The sequence below is a fragment of the Plectropomus leopardus genome, chromosome 11 (genome assembly GCF_026936395.1).
Source record: "Plectropomus leopardus strain MGB_pleo_1.0 chromosome 11, ASM2693639v1, whole genome shotgun sequence".
Lineage (NCBI taxonomy): Eukaryota > Metazoa > Chordata > Actinopteri > Perciformes > Serranidae > Plectropomus > Plectropomus leopardus.
In genome coordinates, this window is record NC_142186.1 from 11,379,315 (window position 1) to 11,396,142 (window position 16,828).

At 39.7% G+C, this 16,828-nt stretch overlaps 1 protein-coding gene across 5 annotated transcripts in view; it reads left to right on the plus strand.

Moving 5' to 3' along the window:
* ulk4 (unc-51 like kinase 4) overlaps positions 1-15,981 on the plus strand; it is a 93,923-nt gene extending 77,942 nt beyond the window's left edge. For 4 of the 5 annotated variants that reach the window (XM_088084016.1, XM_088084018.1, XM_042489922.2 and 1 more), the window contains 3 exons: positions 894-1,088; positions 6,295-6,383; positions 14,754-15,981. In XM_088084016.1, coding sequence (XP_087940142.1) covers positions 894-1,088; positions 6,295-6,383; positions 14,754-14,814 — 345 coding nt within the window. In that variant the 3' untranslated portion in view covers positions 14,815-15,981. Of the gene's footprint in view, positions 1-893; positions 1,089-6,294; positions 6,384-10,840; positions 10,911-14,753 lie in introns of those variants that run through there. The other variant, XM_088084017.1, reaches the window with a different exon arrangement.
* Positions 15,982-16,828: the final 847 nt, after the last annotated feature.

Sequence of the window (16,828 nt, forward strand, 5' to 3'; positions counted from 1 at the left end):
CAGAAAAAAAATCTTGTATCACTCTTACTGAGTAAAATTCTGTGACACTGTGTGATTTTCAATTGCGTATCATTAGGTGTTCGCCGTGTTTTCCCAGAATTTAAAGCAACTAGAGGGGTAAATGTGATATGACACCATTAACAAGCAACCAGATGAACCACGCCATTACCATGAATAAAATTATAGATTTCTCTGGGTTTGAACAATGTTGGAAACATTTAGCATAATGTGAGTAAACAACTCAACAAAATACATAATACAGAACTTGTCATTTATGTGGAGATGTTACATATTATATCTTGAAAGGAATACAGTTCTGAAGAGCAGTTGGTTTGCATGGCAATTGCTATGATTTATTCAGTGCATTAAGCTCTCAGATTTATCAAGGGTCAGTTACCAGAAGAAATCTTGTTAAGATGCACGCAGTTTTAAGTAAACATTGATCCTGAAACCTTCTGTGTAACATTTTTTTTATATTATATTTTTTATATTTGATATTTACCTGAGATGACCTCCAAATATATTGATATATCAAATATAGTAAATAACGCAGTGTGAGTGTAAAATTTTCTATGAATTATTATTATAAAAAGCTTCAAAACACTACTATAAGCCATGGTAAATTTTGTACATAGTGGCTTTAATTACACATTTTTATACAGTTATCACTTGAATGTGTGCTTCAGTATGCTAACCTGTGTGTAAAAATGTGACTTTATTGTTTGAATGAATCTCAGATTTCTAATTCAGGTTTTTGAATCATGATATGCACTAAAAGTACACCCAGAAGAAGGAGAGCCCATGGCCACACTAACAACAGTAACGTCAATTGAAAGATGGTGCATTAAGCTTTTTCATCTCTCTATTTATTCATGGTTTTTCTCTCCTTGTAGCTGTCCACTGATAACCAAGAGGTTTGGGAGGAGACTATTCAGTGTCTGTCCCTACTGGTCCAGCTGTATGGAGGAGAGAGTTATGACTGCCTGTCACCTTCCTGTTTGCAAAGCTTCTCACATGTTCTGCGCACACACATGCACACAGAGACTCCCCGAATCCAACGCACAACCTTCAGGATCATCAAACGACTGGTGAGTGCAGTGCACATTTAGGCATGCAGAGAGACACATGGACATAGACTGACTAACATCTGTACTGATTCACAAAAATGTTCACACACGTCAACATTGCTTGTATGACATTTTATTCTGTCCCATTATTGGTCATACCACACTAAAATATGTTTCTCTGTGCGATTTAACAGTCATGGCCCTGTATTTGTTTGTATTTAGGGGGTTGAAATATTAACTGCAGCCCCTGCAGAAGGAAAATATTGGAATAATGAAAACAGACTCGGTGCAGACACACACAGACAGCCCTGCTGTGCTGCTGTTCTGAAAATAGAGTGTAGTTTTTCCAGAACTAGACTGACAGAGAGAGCAAGACAGAGAGGGAGAAAAAATGTTGGTTTGTATCTGCCTGTCACTCTCTGTTCGAGGGTCTGTCCAATTTTGTCTGATAGTCAAAATGATTTGTAGTACAGGGCAAAGACGTCTCTCGTAACAGAGCACACTGCAGTAAAGCAAGTGGAGATTTAGTGAAGCTTTTATTCCCCAAATGTCCTAAATAGCATTAGCTCCATGTACTTACATGGAAAAAACTGAAGCAGCTGCAGCTGACATTCATTAGAAAGAGGCAGTTTTAACATTGTTGCAGCTTCTTGTCCAGACAGACTTACACAACAATAAAGTGGTGCTGTAACAATTCACTAATTTAGCTAGAAATTAAATCAAGGTGTGCTGTTATTTGACCAATAACTCAGTCTCTTGGATCATGAAGCCAACAAGACAGTTAACTGAACTGTCAAAATAAGATACTGATCAAAGTATCATGTTACAGTAGGCACAGCCAGTTCTGAAGCAGTCAAACAACATTTTTGGTATACATCTGCAGCCTAGCTTTCCCAGGAAATAAATTCATGTTGGATGATTCTGCAGTGTAAGATTCACGCCCAGTGGCAATGCTCGGTGGCAATGCTGAAAGCAGTGTGCTGGTATGTTGCAAGGAGGGAAGTAAGGCTGTGGACCAGGGTTTGATGCAAGCCAAGATTTAATGCTCACCTTTTGACCAAAATTGGAGCATTTTTTTGCCTTAACGTAACCATACTTAAAATGTCATAGTACAGATACTTTAGGAATAAGTTATTTAAATAATGTTGGTGTCGAATGTTCAAAAAAATTTAGTCATTAATTATAATCTAGAGCCTTTCAGAATTACCAGTAGTAATTTGGACAGCAAGGTAAAAGAGAGCCTGTGCTAGTAAAGGCAGCTCAGTGAAAATTGATCTTAAAAAGTCGACATGACCAGTGTGAAAAATTGGCTGATTTTCTGTAGCCCCCTATGAATTATGTAAAAATGCATTCCTAATGTTTTGGCTTGGCCGTAGGGTCATGAAATAGTTTCTGCACGTGGGACACAAGGTCAGCTGTCACCCTGAGATCATATGATCTGACTGAAGGCTTTGCCTGCAAGCTACCCTACATTCCTAAGTGTGTGTGTGTGTGTGTGTGTGTGTGTTTGTGTGTGTGTGTGTTTGTAAGAGTGAGAGAGAGTTTGCGTGTGTATTTTTGATTCCTTTCACTAATTGGTTCCAGCCACCTGAACCACCCACACAAAAACCCTGTCACACACGAGCTCACAGACTATCCAATTTCTCTTTTTGTGTCGATCTGTCTGTCGTAGCAAATTTGTCCTCTTGTGAAAAGCTCCCTCATTACCCCCTGTGCTAAAAGCTACTGTAACATCAGGGTGTGTATTCTCTATCCTGCTCACCACCCTGAGCAACACACACATTTCCTCATATCAAGTGGATGAGTCACTCAGCAGCTCAGTGCTAGGAGCAGAACTAATTTATTTGCTCAGAAAATACCCATCTACCATTCTGCACATTTAGTTATTCCACTCATTGCACATTAGTTCATTTGAAAGATTTCAATGGTAAAGTTCCCTCAGAGTAGTGTTGGAATACTCTTCCCCTACCTTGTACCTATTTTCCATAGGTGCCCAATAGCCAGAGTTTAAAAGAAGAACTAAAATCAACACCTTAAAAAACTGTTAAGTTGAGTTTTCTTGAATGTTATTATCAAACAGCCAATCAGTTGACAGAAAGCAGTGTGCACCTTTGAAAGAATGCAACAGAGATTCATTTTCCACAACACACACTTTTCTCAGATATGCCGTCACAGAAACACAATGACTCACCCACTCTCTCTCAAACACACACACAGACACAAACCTACACACCCACACAAGTGCCTGCCCTTCAACAAAGACTTTTTAATTATCTTTCATTGATTTCAGGGCTCTGTTAATCTCAATCAAAGATCCCGCTAATAGCTTGGAAACTGCAAAAGAGGAGAGAGGGAGAATAAATCAAGTCTGAATTAGTGGAATTTTCAACTTGTCTTTTTTCAACAAACACAACTTGGAAAGACTTGAAGGGAAATGCTAATTAAATGAAAAGGGACTCTTAAGAAGTTTTCAGAGAAATAAGCATTTATTATTTTGTTTAAAGCAGTTGGATTTGTCAGTTTACAATGTTTTTTAAACTCGGTCTGCCCCTGCCAACACACACTTTATTGTCTTCAGTTATTATTTGTGTCTTCTTCGAGCCCCTTTCATAAAATAAAACTGTAATGTTAACTTGTCAGGCAGAAATAATGTATTTTTGTGTAAATCGTGTTCACTACATGGCAAACCTGGATCTGTGAGGCCAGTCAGGATGTTGTTGTCCTGTGTTTCTCCTTACACTGCTTGTTAATCCCACTCTTCGTCTCTTGTGTCTAAAAGCTTTCTCCTCTCTCATATCCGGAGGCCGAAATATCTCAGCGCACAGTCTCCAAAATGTCAGAGCATTATGTCCAATTATTGTAACCTTTCACATGTTTGAGCCGGAAACATGGAAATGTTTTTATCCATCCATCAATCCATCAGTTGGCCAAAAGTGGGCAGCGCCACGTGATAAAATAGATAATCATTCCTCAATAGTCTGTCCGTGTGTCTGCCTGTCTGTCTGTCTCTGTCTCTCTCTCTCTCTCACACACACACACACACACACACACACACACACACACACACACACACAGTTTAATTCATGCATGACCTGAGTTATTCTTGTAAATGTACAATTTTCTCCTCTACTGTCAGGTACATTGTCTCTTGTTTGAAGTTATTATCTCCTATGACAGCCCTGTGCTGTCTCTCTGAGAGGCAACATGTCTGAATCTGTCTGTCTGTCTGCGTGTCTTCCAGTAAGCTGCATGCAGCTAAATCATGTGCCTCTCAGTTTAAGAACAGCTGAATTTCAAAGGGGTAAAAAAGGGTGTTTTATATATGAAGCAGCTGCTTCAGGAAACACCATGTGTCTCAGGGTGTCAGTCAGAACAAGGGACTGCAGCACACTGACTGATTACAGCCTTTAATTGTACAAAAATTGTATTTGCACAAGTTAATCAGTGTGCTCCAGTCAACTTTTCTTCTTGCCTGTGTGACCTCTACTGTCTGTCTATGTGCCTCTCATCTGACTTTGAGTTCAGTGTTATAGAGTCAGGGTGTTGGTCAGGTAGAGATGGGAGAGAGGAGGGTAAGAGAGGGGAGTGAAGACGTGGTGGAGAGCAGGATGGAGAAGGGATGATAAGTAGGTGTGTTTGTGTGTGTGTGTGTGTGTGTGTGTGTGTGTGTGTGTGTGTGTGTTTAGTGGTTGGTTGGCTGGCACAACAAAATGTCCCCTCACCCTGTTGGGGAAGGTGAAGTGAGTGTGTGTGTGTGATTGTGAAAAAAGTAAGCGAGTGAGGGGAGCGTCTTTGTCTCCTCCTAACCCCGTTGCTTAGCAACAACCATGCTGTGTCGCCGCAGAGACAAAGGTGATGATGTCACTGGAGATCAGAGAGAACACATTCACCAGCACGCGGACACACACACACACAGAAATATTCACTAACACACACACACCTTGAAGAACACTTGAATAGACAATATTATTATTTATTGGAACGCATTTGTTGCACAACAAATCATCATCATGTTATTAAACCAGATCTTAACTCAGAAGTGAGCTCAGTTCAAACACTGTAAATTCTGTTCTTTAAAGAACACACACCTACACAATCACGCACGGCAGTCTGTGGACCAGGTGTTCATGGGTGAGTGTGGAACTGCGACATCAGGGTGTGGGGAGACATGTCGGGACAGGAATGAAGGAATGATGACAAAGAGAAGAAACAAATGGTGTAGTAAGGAAGTAATGGAAGAGAGAGAAATATCTTCAGCTGGCAGTCTAAGCGAGAGAGATGTACAAGTTCAGCAGTAGAATAAGAGAGTAAATTCATGGAGCTCTGCAACAAAATGATGATCACTACTGAGAACCAGTAGGAAGCACAAGAATCCAAATGACAATCTGTAGAAAGAAGGAAAAATAACAGCACTACTGTGAAAAAGCACTTATCTAACACGTGTGTGCACTCAATTGGATTTTGGGCAAATTAGCTCTTTGATCAACTGACTTTTCAGTGGCATTGACAAATGAATGTGATGTCACTCAGCAGTGGGTCGTGTTAACTTGCTAAAATGATTCTGTGATGATAACACAGACCAGTGGTTCTTATAATGTAGTTTTCCATGGATGATTTTGAGTGGTGCTGTGAAAAGATAAAGAATGTGAAAATTACATTTCTAATGGAAGAGTGTATTATCGCTGGTTTCTTATTATTGGTTAAACAATTTTTATCGCTGCTTGTCTTCCTCCTTTAGATAATCTGTCCAATGGCCTGAAAAAGAGGACAGAAAAAAACACCCTGCACATGTACAGAGCATCAGGACTGGTCGTGCTTTGTCAGACAACAATGATAAACAGCTGATAGACGGCGATGTTATCATATATCAGTTCTGCCTGTAGGGCGTGGGGACATGACATTATACAAAGTCATGCTGCTTTAATCCGCATGTTCACTGTTGTCCGACTCTGACTGTGTGAATAAGCATAGCTGGAGAAACAGTGATGCATTGTGTTTGGAATTTGAGGTCACTGTTCAGTGACAGTGTGCCTGTCAGCATCTTAAATATTCACCACCAGAACACAAAGAGCAGCCATGCCCTCATACGCTGCTCTGTATTTGTTACTTTTGTCCGAACCATGTTATCACACCTTTGTAGAGTGAGGACTACTGCCTTAACCTTTTTATTTATGCCTTTTTATTCATGTACTTTTACTTTTTCTCACCTCTCTCCTTCTCTGTCCAGGTGCAGACCACAGATCGTTCTGATTGGTTAGAATGTCCTGAGGGGACGGAGCTTACCAGTCTACTTCAGGACATAACTATGTCCAACAGGTGCGTGTTTTAGTTGTTTTAATGTGTTTGTGTGTGTATGTCTATATATAAGCGTTCTACTGATTTGAGCGACCATCAATAAATCAAATTGGATCTCTGGTCAGATAAGAATTACTTTTGCTTTTAAGCATTATTAAATATACAAAAGGGAAAATAAGATAGGTCTTCTGTATGTGTTTGTGTGTGAGTGAGAGAGACTCATGATAATAGCATGCCATCTCACTTCCGCTGCTCGGACTCCTTCGCTGTGAGGAGAGCGGATGCTAGCTCTGTAGGTAAACCCTCATTAGCATTTTTAGCAACTACAATACAGCCTGCATAAGCCCCAGCACCAGGGTGCCTTCATCTCATGTAGCAATCATATTTATTTACTTTAAATGCTTCCGTCAAAATTACTTCATGTGGGGTCCGTTTCGTGGACTTTATGCGTTCTGCTGAGATGCAAGTACTGATGTTGTGCTATTGTGGTAGTTCAGTTTTACTACAGATGGACTGTTCATAGTTTGTGTTTTGTTTCAGCTTGAAATCATCTCAATTTTTTAAAGATTTTTTTTTTGGCTTTTTTGCCCTTATTGATAATAGGACAGCGATAGTATGAAAAGGGAAGAGAGAGGGGATGATGTGCAACAAAGGGCTGAGGCCGGAATCATACCCACAGCCACTGCGGTGAGGACATAGCCTCTGTACATGGGGCGCTTGCTCTACCCCCTGAGCCACCAGGCGCCCCATGATCTCAAATTTAGTATTTTTTTCTGACCTCTCTCTTCTACTTGTCCCTCACTATTTTCTCTCTCCTCCTCTATGTTGTAATTCCTGCAGTCAAATCCACAACATAAGTGTGTTGTGTGACAGTAATAATACTCTGTGCGAAACACAGTGCACTGTAAATACTTATTTGGATTAAATGAAGCTTCGATGCAAAGAATTTGCATTTGCACTAATCAAGTTACTTAAGTTTCTTGATGAATTATATCAGCACTCTATGTGTGTGTCATATATAATATCAGTATTATGGCATATTTCTCATCATATTTCATTCCACAAAATAGTCATATTTTTCTTTAATAAATGTGAAAAAACAAAACTTTAAAAATGTGTCCATATAAGGTGCTTATTTCTGTCAGCAGTGTATACATAAGTTGAAACTATACCTCAGAGGATACCAGTAACAAGTCACTGTGGATTTAGATATGTCTCCTCCAGCCCTTTCCTTCATCTTATTATTTTTATGCATGTCTGAACATGTCTGCATTACACGTGTCAAAACTGACCTTTTCCTCGTTGTTAATTGAAAGGATCCAAGCTTCAGGCAGGACAGTGTCAGCTTAATGGCTCACAAAGAGCTGAGAGATAAAATACGTACATACATATATTAAAAACAAAAGACCCTCTTTGTTTGAGAGTCTCTTAAGATCTCATATCAATGGCAGGAAACATAACCTGCACCACCTCACAAACCTGACAAAGTAACAGCTCCCTTCTAAGATTTATGAGTTTGGGAACTGTGAGGTTTGTGTGTAGATGGTAAAGATGATGGAAACTCAGAACCAAGATCAATACAATCTGAACCACAAGGAATGCAGCCTACAGGGAACACAGCTTCAACAGTGATTCTCTGTTTAATGTCTTACTGCATGTAATGCACACTTAAACCAAACAGCAAATAACACAAGCAAAATAAAACGAGTAAAAAAATACACCTCCACATGCTGCAGTCTGCAACTGCTTTATTCATCAGTTTTATTGTAAATTACAATTATGTGAAATAAGGGTTAATTGGATGCTTTATTATGCAAAAATAAATCGTCAGATTTGGAGAGGGTGAATCTTATGAAATAACTGTTGTCCCTTCTGCGCCTCACATAAGAAAAACATTTTTCACTTTAACTGCTTGACAAATTGTGCCAAAAGCTTCTCTGATCAGATAAATGTAATAAACATATATTCAAGTAAGAACAACTGAGGCTCACCAAATTAATTTCACTACTTACTGAGTTATTTCACTACTCGTTAAGTTCATTTAATAATACATCATGTTTATATTTTTATTAATCGAGTTTACTTTATTGTGCGTCGGCTCATCAAGAGTACAAGATTTTCTTCAACACTGTTAAACAGTGAATCAGACCAAAACTGAAAAAAAATTTAGAAATCCCAAAAATCCAAAGTGTGAGCTTTGTTATGGCACAAATATACATATGCAGTAGAATGTGTTTACCAGAAACTGTTATGACTACCTTTTATCTCATAGATTATCACATATATTAATATTTAAATACAGCTTTTTAATTTCTATCTCTTTCTCTAATATTTACCAGAGACTCTAATAAGCAGTGCATATCTGTGTGTGTGTGTGTGTGTGTGTGTGTGTGTGTGTGTGTGTGTGTGTGTGTGTGTGTGTGTGTGTGTGTGTGTGTGTGTGCACCTGTATCTTTGCATCTGGCTGCCTTTTATGAGTATGTGGGCCGAATGTGTGTTCCCTCTTTGAGCCGAGGGTTTTGTCGCTGTAGTGACCATGCTTCCTTTGATCTCTTGATGTGAGACCAGCGACCTGTCACACACAAACACAGATACACACACACACACACACAGAAATGCACACAATCCTTCTTCTATATTTGTGAGGATACTCATTCACATAATGCATTTCCTAACCATGGATAAACCCAAGTCTTACCTAAACCTAAATCTGATAAAGAATCTAAAACCAAATCTGAACCCTCTGACAGGCCCTTTAAAGTCTGTCCGAATGTGAGGAGTGGCCAAAATATCCTCAATTTTTGAAAAGTGTCCTCACTTTCAAGGTCTAAAACTCAAATTGTTTCTAATAATGATAGCTGCTCAAGTGCACACACACACACACACACACACACACACACACACATTAAATACACACAAGAAGTCGCTTTCACCCCCTTCTATATACAAACTCGGTCTCTCAATCACACACACACACACACCCTGTCAGATCAATAATAAAGGTGTATTGTTGTCCTGCTATAGAGGCCTCTCCTGCTCTCCCCTCCCTCTCCCCCTCTTTTCTTCACAGTCACCCCTTTCCTTTGCATTTTTGTTACCCTCTACACCCATTTCTCCTCCTCTCTCCTCCGTCCATTTTCTTTCTTTTTCCCTCTTTCTCTTTCTTTTTCTTCTCTCTCCGTCTCTCGTGCTTTCCCTCTCCCACTTCTCCCACTTCTCCTCTCTCTCCTCTCCCTCTGGCAGATGAAAGCAGAGATCAGCTCCAGCCTTTGAAGTGGCTGAGACTGGCACACTCCCACTGGTTTAGTGGTAGGAGGAGGGGAGCAGAGGTTTTAGGAGAAAGGGCAGGAGATGAAAGGAGTTATGAGGAGAGAGAAGAGGAGTGGAAGGGAGGGGAGAAGGGGGGGGTTAATTGAGAGGATGAGAAGAGTTGGGGCAGAGAGAGGAGACGGGAAGAGGAGTGGGAAGGAGAGGGAAGGTCTAGGCTGAGATCCTAACCCAAATGATGTCATTCAGCCTTTACCATGGCAACCTGAGGAATGCCTTTTCAAAACCTCAAGCCTAAGCAAGTGTAGATGAAGGGGAGGAGCGTTGCTCATAGTTCTCCATCTTAAAGAAAAGCCTTGGGCCCCAAAACCCGATCTTTAGCTTATTGCTGCATTCAGTCAAACATGAAGCCATCAGTAGTGCTGCTGCCCACAAATATCTGCAAACCTACTGAAAAAAGACCAAACATCATATGTCCAGGATAATGTCTTGTTTGAAGAAATTATTGTAACACGATTCACTTATATATAACTGATATTCAGAAATAGAATAAGAAGACCTAATGAAGGAGTACTTAAGCTCAGCTTTGGGGGAAAATCAGACAAAAAAAGTGTGGGACCTTTGGTTCAGAAATGGCTTAAATCTGCCGTAGGTTTCTTTTAATAATGGCTTTATATTTTATTACTCCAACAAAAACACTAATTGTCATATTTCCAGGCATTTCATTTTTCTATATTGTAATAAGGACAAACATATGAGGGTTATGTTGATGTCTTCAGGCAGTCAGAATTGATAGTATATTTAAAACAGGCCAGTGAAAGGAATACTTGGCACCCCGAAATGATCATTTATATACTGTATTTGTATGACTCACCCAGTGATACCTTAAATTCATGAAGAACTTCACATCCAAAAGCATCAAATTCTTGATGAATTGAAATACAATTATGAGTAGTATGCCTGAGTATGCGCATGCTTTTGAACTCGTGCTTTACACTCTTGTGTGTATGTAAGAGTGTTTTAAATAATAAGATTTGAGTGAAAATGGATATCGATATTAAGGACTTAATGAGCATTTGTCTTGATAAATGAGACTTGAATTTACTGCAGAAGTTGTGTGAGAGTCTGTGAGTAGATGATTTAATATAGTTTTTCTGTTTTTGAATGCCAAATATACCTTAATTTGTAATTTTGTTTTTTTTTGTTCTCAGTAGAGGGATGCAAGTTTTCTTCCAAATTTCCAGGAATCAAAGGGTGAGAAATTGATATATACAAATACAAATGATCTTCTTCAAGGTGAACTATTCCTTTAATGAGAACAACTAGTATTAGAGGTGGAGATAAATCCAGTAAGTAGTAAATGAAGGAAACGGAGCAATGGACCTTCTGGTCCACTAAATTTTGACTTATTTATTTTTTGGCTCCATCTCAAATGGTGAAAAATATATAAACTCCACAGAGAAAACACCTCAAGTGTTGGTATAAGTTGAGTGTGAGGCTAATGTGGTTCTGTAATAGCCATTCACTGTAATCTAAAACCAATTATTTCATTTTCCGCTGTCCTCCGAGCAGCTGCTGAGTGTCCATTTAGTACTGTGAAAGTGCAGGGATTTAATGAGTAACTAAACCCTAAAGTTTGTCCTAAAACTTTATGGATCCAATTTATGTTTCCTATATTCACAAACTTTCAAGGATTTTTGAAGCCTCTGGGAGCTGTGTTAATTAGGTTAATTATGTAGGTTTTAATCAACTAAGGGGGTGGGCTTCTGCTGGCCGGGCTGTCAGGCTGCCCTCAAAGACACCTGGGAGGGAGAGAAGAGGGGAGGAGGGAGATAAGAAAGGGAGAGAGTGGAGAGGTAGGATTAGAGACCGCCTGTAGGTTCTGAGCAGATTGCATGTTTTCACCAAACCACAATATTATAAATGTATGTTTGCATAAATATTGCATTTAATTTCAGTTACAGTTACATTTTATTTTGATATTCCCAGATTTATATGCCGGATAAACAATACAATAGAACATTGTAATACTGTATTGTATGTGCAACAATGTTTATTTAATGCCGTATGATGTTGTTTTTATTATTTCCATAAAAAGATTTCCTGGCAGCAACATAAATAGGATGGAAATTGCAGAGATGAATATCAGCCAGCCAGAAGGCAACTCAACAAGGCCATTGACAAAATAAAACAGAACCAGACTGAAGTCTCACTTCCCTTTATTTATTCACTCCACTCAGTTCTACGCTGCATGCAGCAAAGTTCCCCCAACAATATTACTAGTTTTACCGGTTTGCACTCCTCATCCCCACTAACATTTCCAACCCCGGTGTCTGCTCACAATATCATTCTCATTTTCAGGACAGGGACATTCATTAAGCTGCTGAACTTATTTTAATAAGTGAGGCTGATAGAAGTTGGAGAAATCTTTCGGGGTAATAAAAGCCCCCTGTGGTCTGCAGAATTGTGTGACAACAGCTTCATCTGGTATGACTAGAGGCTTAAACACCCGCAGTCCCACAATTGAATGAAAAATAGAGATACTTCTCATTTTAAAATTGGTTGACTGACAGTTGAATTCTGATAAAGGAATTAGTTTACATCCATCGTTTTTACCACTTTTACACATAAAGGCTAACACTTCAAGTGTTGATAGAGACTCTGGTTTGGTCACCAGTGCAGTTTACATGCACACTGGGCCACTGAGACATTTGTGTTGATTAAATGAAAAAACGACGATGCAAAGCATTCAGAATATGTCAAAGGCCTCATCGGGGATTTTGATAGGGCTGAGAATGATGATCACATCACAACTTTTCAGTCTTTCCAGTTAGTACTTGAGGGGGGATTCCATCCCTTTTGTTAACAAAATGAACAAAATGCTTCCCTTTTGTGAACCTGCCATCCCTCACCTTTCCCAACCCAAGTTAACTAATAGGTCCAGATCCAGATGCCATCTTATAAATGATAAATTATTAAGATTTGATCACTTTTAACAGGGTGCTTTAACAGACCAAACTCACTGACTGAGAGACAACAGTTGGAGAAATATACTGCACAAAAACATATATTGCATCCACTAGAGCTGTTGCCCATGAACTGAATGTTCATTTCACTACTATATGCTGTATCCAATGTCTTTTCCATGAATTTGGCAGTACATCCAACAGGCAACACAACCACAGACAATGTGTAACCACACCAGCTCAGGACCTTCACATCCAGTGTGTGAGACTGTCCCAGACCATCCAACCAAACAGACAATGCAACAATTTTTTTACACAACCAAAGAATTTCTGCAAAAATTATCAGAAAGTGTCATCTGCATGCTCCTCGTCCTCACTAGCAGTTTGGCGTTGTAACTGATTCGAGTGGCAACTGCTCACCGTTGATGCCGTCTGGCATTTTGAAGAATCTTCACAGATGAGTTATGGTTTGCACCATACCGGGCAGATGTCGATGACGTGTGGCGTCATGCGGGCAAGTGGTTTGCTGATGCCAAAATTGTAAACAGAGTGCCTCATGGGGGGCAGTGGGGCAGTGGTATGCAATAGCATAAGCTACGACCAACAAACACAGGTGCATTTTACTGATGGCAGTTTATATTGCACACAGATACCGTGACAAGATGCTGAGTGCCATTCTCATGACACTCATCTGCCATGAGCTGCAACATTATAATGCATGGACCCAAGTAAAAACATCACAGTTCTTACACGGCCTGCATGCTCAGCAGACATGTCTCTTATTGAGTGTGTTTGGGATGCTGTGGATCGGATTGTATAACAGCATGTTCCAATTTGTGGAAATATCCAGTAACTTCAAACAGCCAGTGAAAAGGAGTGGGCCAACATTCAGCAACCTGATTAACTCTATGTGAAGGAGATGTGTCGCACTTCATGAGAAGAATTGTGTTACACCAGATACTGACGGATTTTGTGACCAAAAAATGCACTCCTGGAGTGCCAGTCCTGTGAAATCTGAACAGATGTCTTTTTTTTCCCAAGATAAAACTGCACATTTTAAAGTTACCTTTTATTGTGACCATCCCAAGGTACACCTGTGTTGTAATAATGTCATCAGCATCTGTCAGGTGGATCTTGGAAAAGGAGAAGTGCTAACTAACACAGGATTTAGCAAATTTGGGACAAAAAATTAAGAGACGTCGTTTCTTAGATCTTCAACTTAAACTTGTGAAAACAAAAGTATTGCATTTAAATTTTTTGTTTAAAGTAAGTGAGTTGGAGAAGTTATTTCACATGGTGTATTCTAAAGAGAAGAGCAGACAGAGAAAACCGAGCTTTAAGTCAAGAGTGGATAAACTCTTGCGTTCATTCTTCCGACAGGCAGTTCAAAACCAGCATTTCTCTGAGCCAAATCACTTGTTGAAGTACAAGTAGGTGAAATGGCCCGTATAATATCAAAATGAATTCCATATTCAATATTAGTCTTTCATTTTACTGGAGAAAATGAGTGAGATATAGGTGAGAAAAATATGGAGCTACATCAGAGCTGTAAAACGACTAACTTATAAGAATGATTGGAATTATTGTATTTTAAAGAATATGTAGGCGGGGGGCGGAGTTTGCATGTTCTCCCCGTGTCGGTGCGGGTTCTCTCCGGGGTCTCCGGCTTCCTCCCACAGTCCAAAGACATGCAGCTCAGGTTGATTGGTGACTCTAAATTGCCCTTAGGTGTGACTGTGAGCGTGTATGGTTGTCTGTCTATATGTGTCGGCCCTGCGATAGTCTAGCGACCTGTCCAGGGTGTACCCCACAACCCTTGCGAGGACAAGCGGTTACAGAAAATGAATGAATAAAGAATATGTACAGCACAAAACACTGTTATTATTTGCACTTTTTAAAATTTGTTTCTGGCATTTTCACTTTCAGTAGGTTGAACAGTTTAGATAGGTGGATAGGGGTAGAGAGGAAAGATGAGAAAGAGAGAGAGGTATGCAATGCAGCACAGCTGCTTAGCTGATTTCAACTGTGGACATTGTGGTTTCGGGTATCAGGACATCTAATAATTTGCACCTTTTAGAGAAAAAATTGTTTACATTGTTTTGTCATTAGGTAAATAATATGTGTGATACAGTGAATAACTTATTTTTCTCTGGTCCAGGTGTCACATTGATGTGGTTCCACTGGCTGCTGAAATCCTCCAGGAGATCTCTGGATCCTAGAAGCATTTCCTTGTTTAACCTGAAGCAAATCACAACCATCAAACACAAATAATATGCTAAAGAGTTGTTCTTTCAAATGTTGTAAGTTTTGGAATAAAATGTCTTTAGACATTATTTATTTGTTAAATCTCTTAGTTGTTCGAGTCCTTTTAGACATTAGATTGGATATATGTACATGACAATGTAATTTGTGCTTCTTGACTGTTTAAATTGAAGAAGAGGGCGAGGAGAGCCGGTATCAGGGAGAGGCTGATCCGACTTGGACCTGAGAGCTGTTTCTCTTTCAAGCCTTCTTCTGTCTAGTGTCCACTCGCAGGAGAAAAAAGTGGATGAGATGTGATTAAGGCTCATTCAGCAACGGTTTTTCAACACCATGCCCCTTTCTGCTGAAGCACAACTTTTCTATGATAGAGTGGCACTTATCAGCATCAGGAAAAGGTGTGTGGTGCTTGGACTAAATGCAGCGGACCGCGAAAGGGTCCCCACTGATGGCATACACTAACAAGCTGGCCGGACAGGAAACGAAATTGAAAATGTCAGACGAAAAGAGGGAGGAGAGTCGGTATCACGCTGAGGCTGGCCTGATTTGGAGCGAGAGCTAAACCTCTACCTTCTTCTGTCGTGTCTGATCACAGGAGAGCGAAGTGAATGAGATGTGATTCTGGCTCACTCAACAACGGGAGATCTGGGACTGCTCTATGCACATCTGCCCAGAGACATGGTTAACGCCTGACATCCCGGATCAAGCTGCTGTACTGGATAGACTGACCTTGGGCGGGCCATTTGGACAAGGGACACTGATGCAAATTCAAAAAATGCACTGCAGGAATTGAACGATGCCATCAGCAGCATCACCAAGCAACTGGATGAACTCTTCATAGTAGCTGCTGATTTTAATCAACTCGACCTTTGGCTCCGAAGATGTGACAGGATCAAGGATAACTGTAATTTCGCTTTTTTATACTTTGTTAAAAAATGACCAAAAACCTTCTATCTTGTAATAGTTTTTGCTATTTTTAATTTTAATGGCTGCTCCTTAAACCTTTGAGACCACTGTGAGTTTGACTGTGTTGTGCCAGAGCACGCTATAACTCTCTCCATGATCCTCATCAAATGTGCAAATTGGATCAATGACAGTAATAAATATTGCTGACAGCTCAATCAAAACATCCATCCAGTGTCCATCAGACTGCACGGAATTACAGCATGAAAGTTAATTCAGACTGTCACAGGCGTCACAGCAGTGGCCTCTGGGTTTGTCGGGACACTTACAGTGAGTATTAATGGTGGAACATTAGCGCATTAGTTCATGTGTCTGCTATCATATATAATGTGACATAATCACAAATGTCTGCTTTGCCTGATGGTGAATGTAGCTACTGCTCAACTACTGTCAACTTCTATTTTCCCTTAATGCATCATACACTGAAATTTGGCTCTTTAACAGGAATTATGATGCCACACAAATGAAAATGTTCTGCATGATGGCAGCAGGGACCAATGCAATGATTATAGTATATAGTATATAATATATAGTATATATAACATAATATAAAGTATATATAGTAATATAATATACAGTAAAGAGGTAATTCTCTATAAAGACAGACTGGATGTTACAGAAATCACTTCTTTGTGTAAATTTAAGAAATAAGATCCCAGGTTCATATTGTATCTAACATTAGAGTCCCAATTGTAAGAATACAATACATTATTGGAAGGGGAAAATCTGATACTTCATGAATTTCAGGGGCTACCTCTACCCCTGTCACACCTATGTCTGAGGTGAAGGCAATGTACCGATAAAACACTGGATTCTCAAAACAAATGGGAAGGATGGCAAGGACACAGATTGACCAGGTCAGGGCGAATTATTCTCTCAAAATCAAAAGAGTGGCAATTTACAAGGGTGGTCCCTTGTTTGCCTGTGATAGAGAACACAAAGTTAAACATTAAGTATCAAATACCAGCATTTTACTAACAAAAATGAGCTCCTAATAGAGTAAACAAAGAT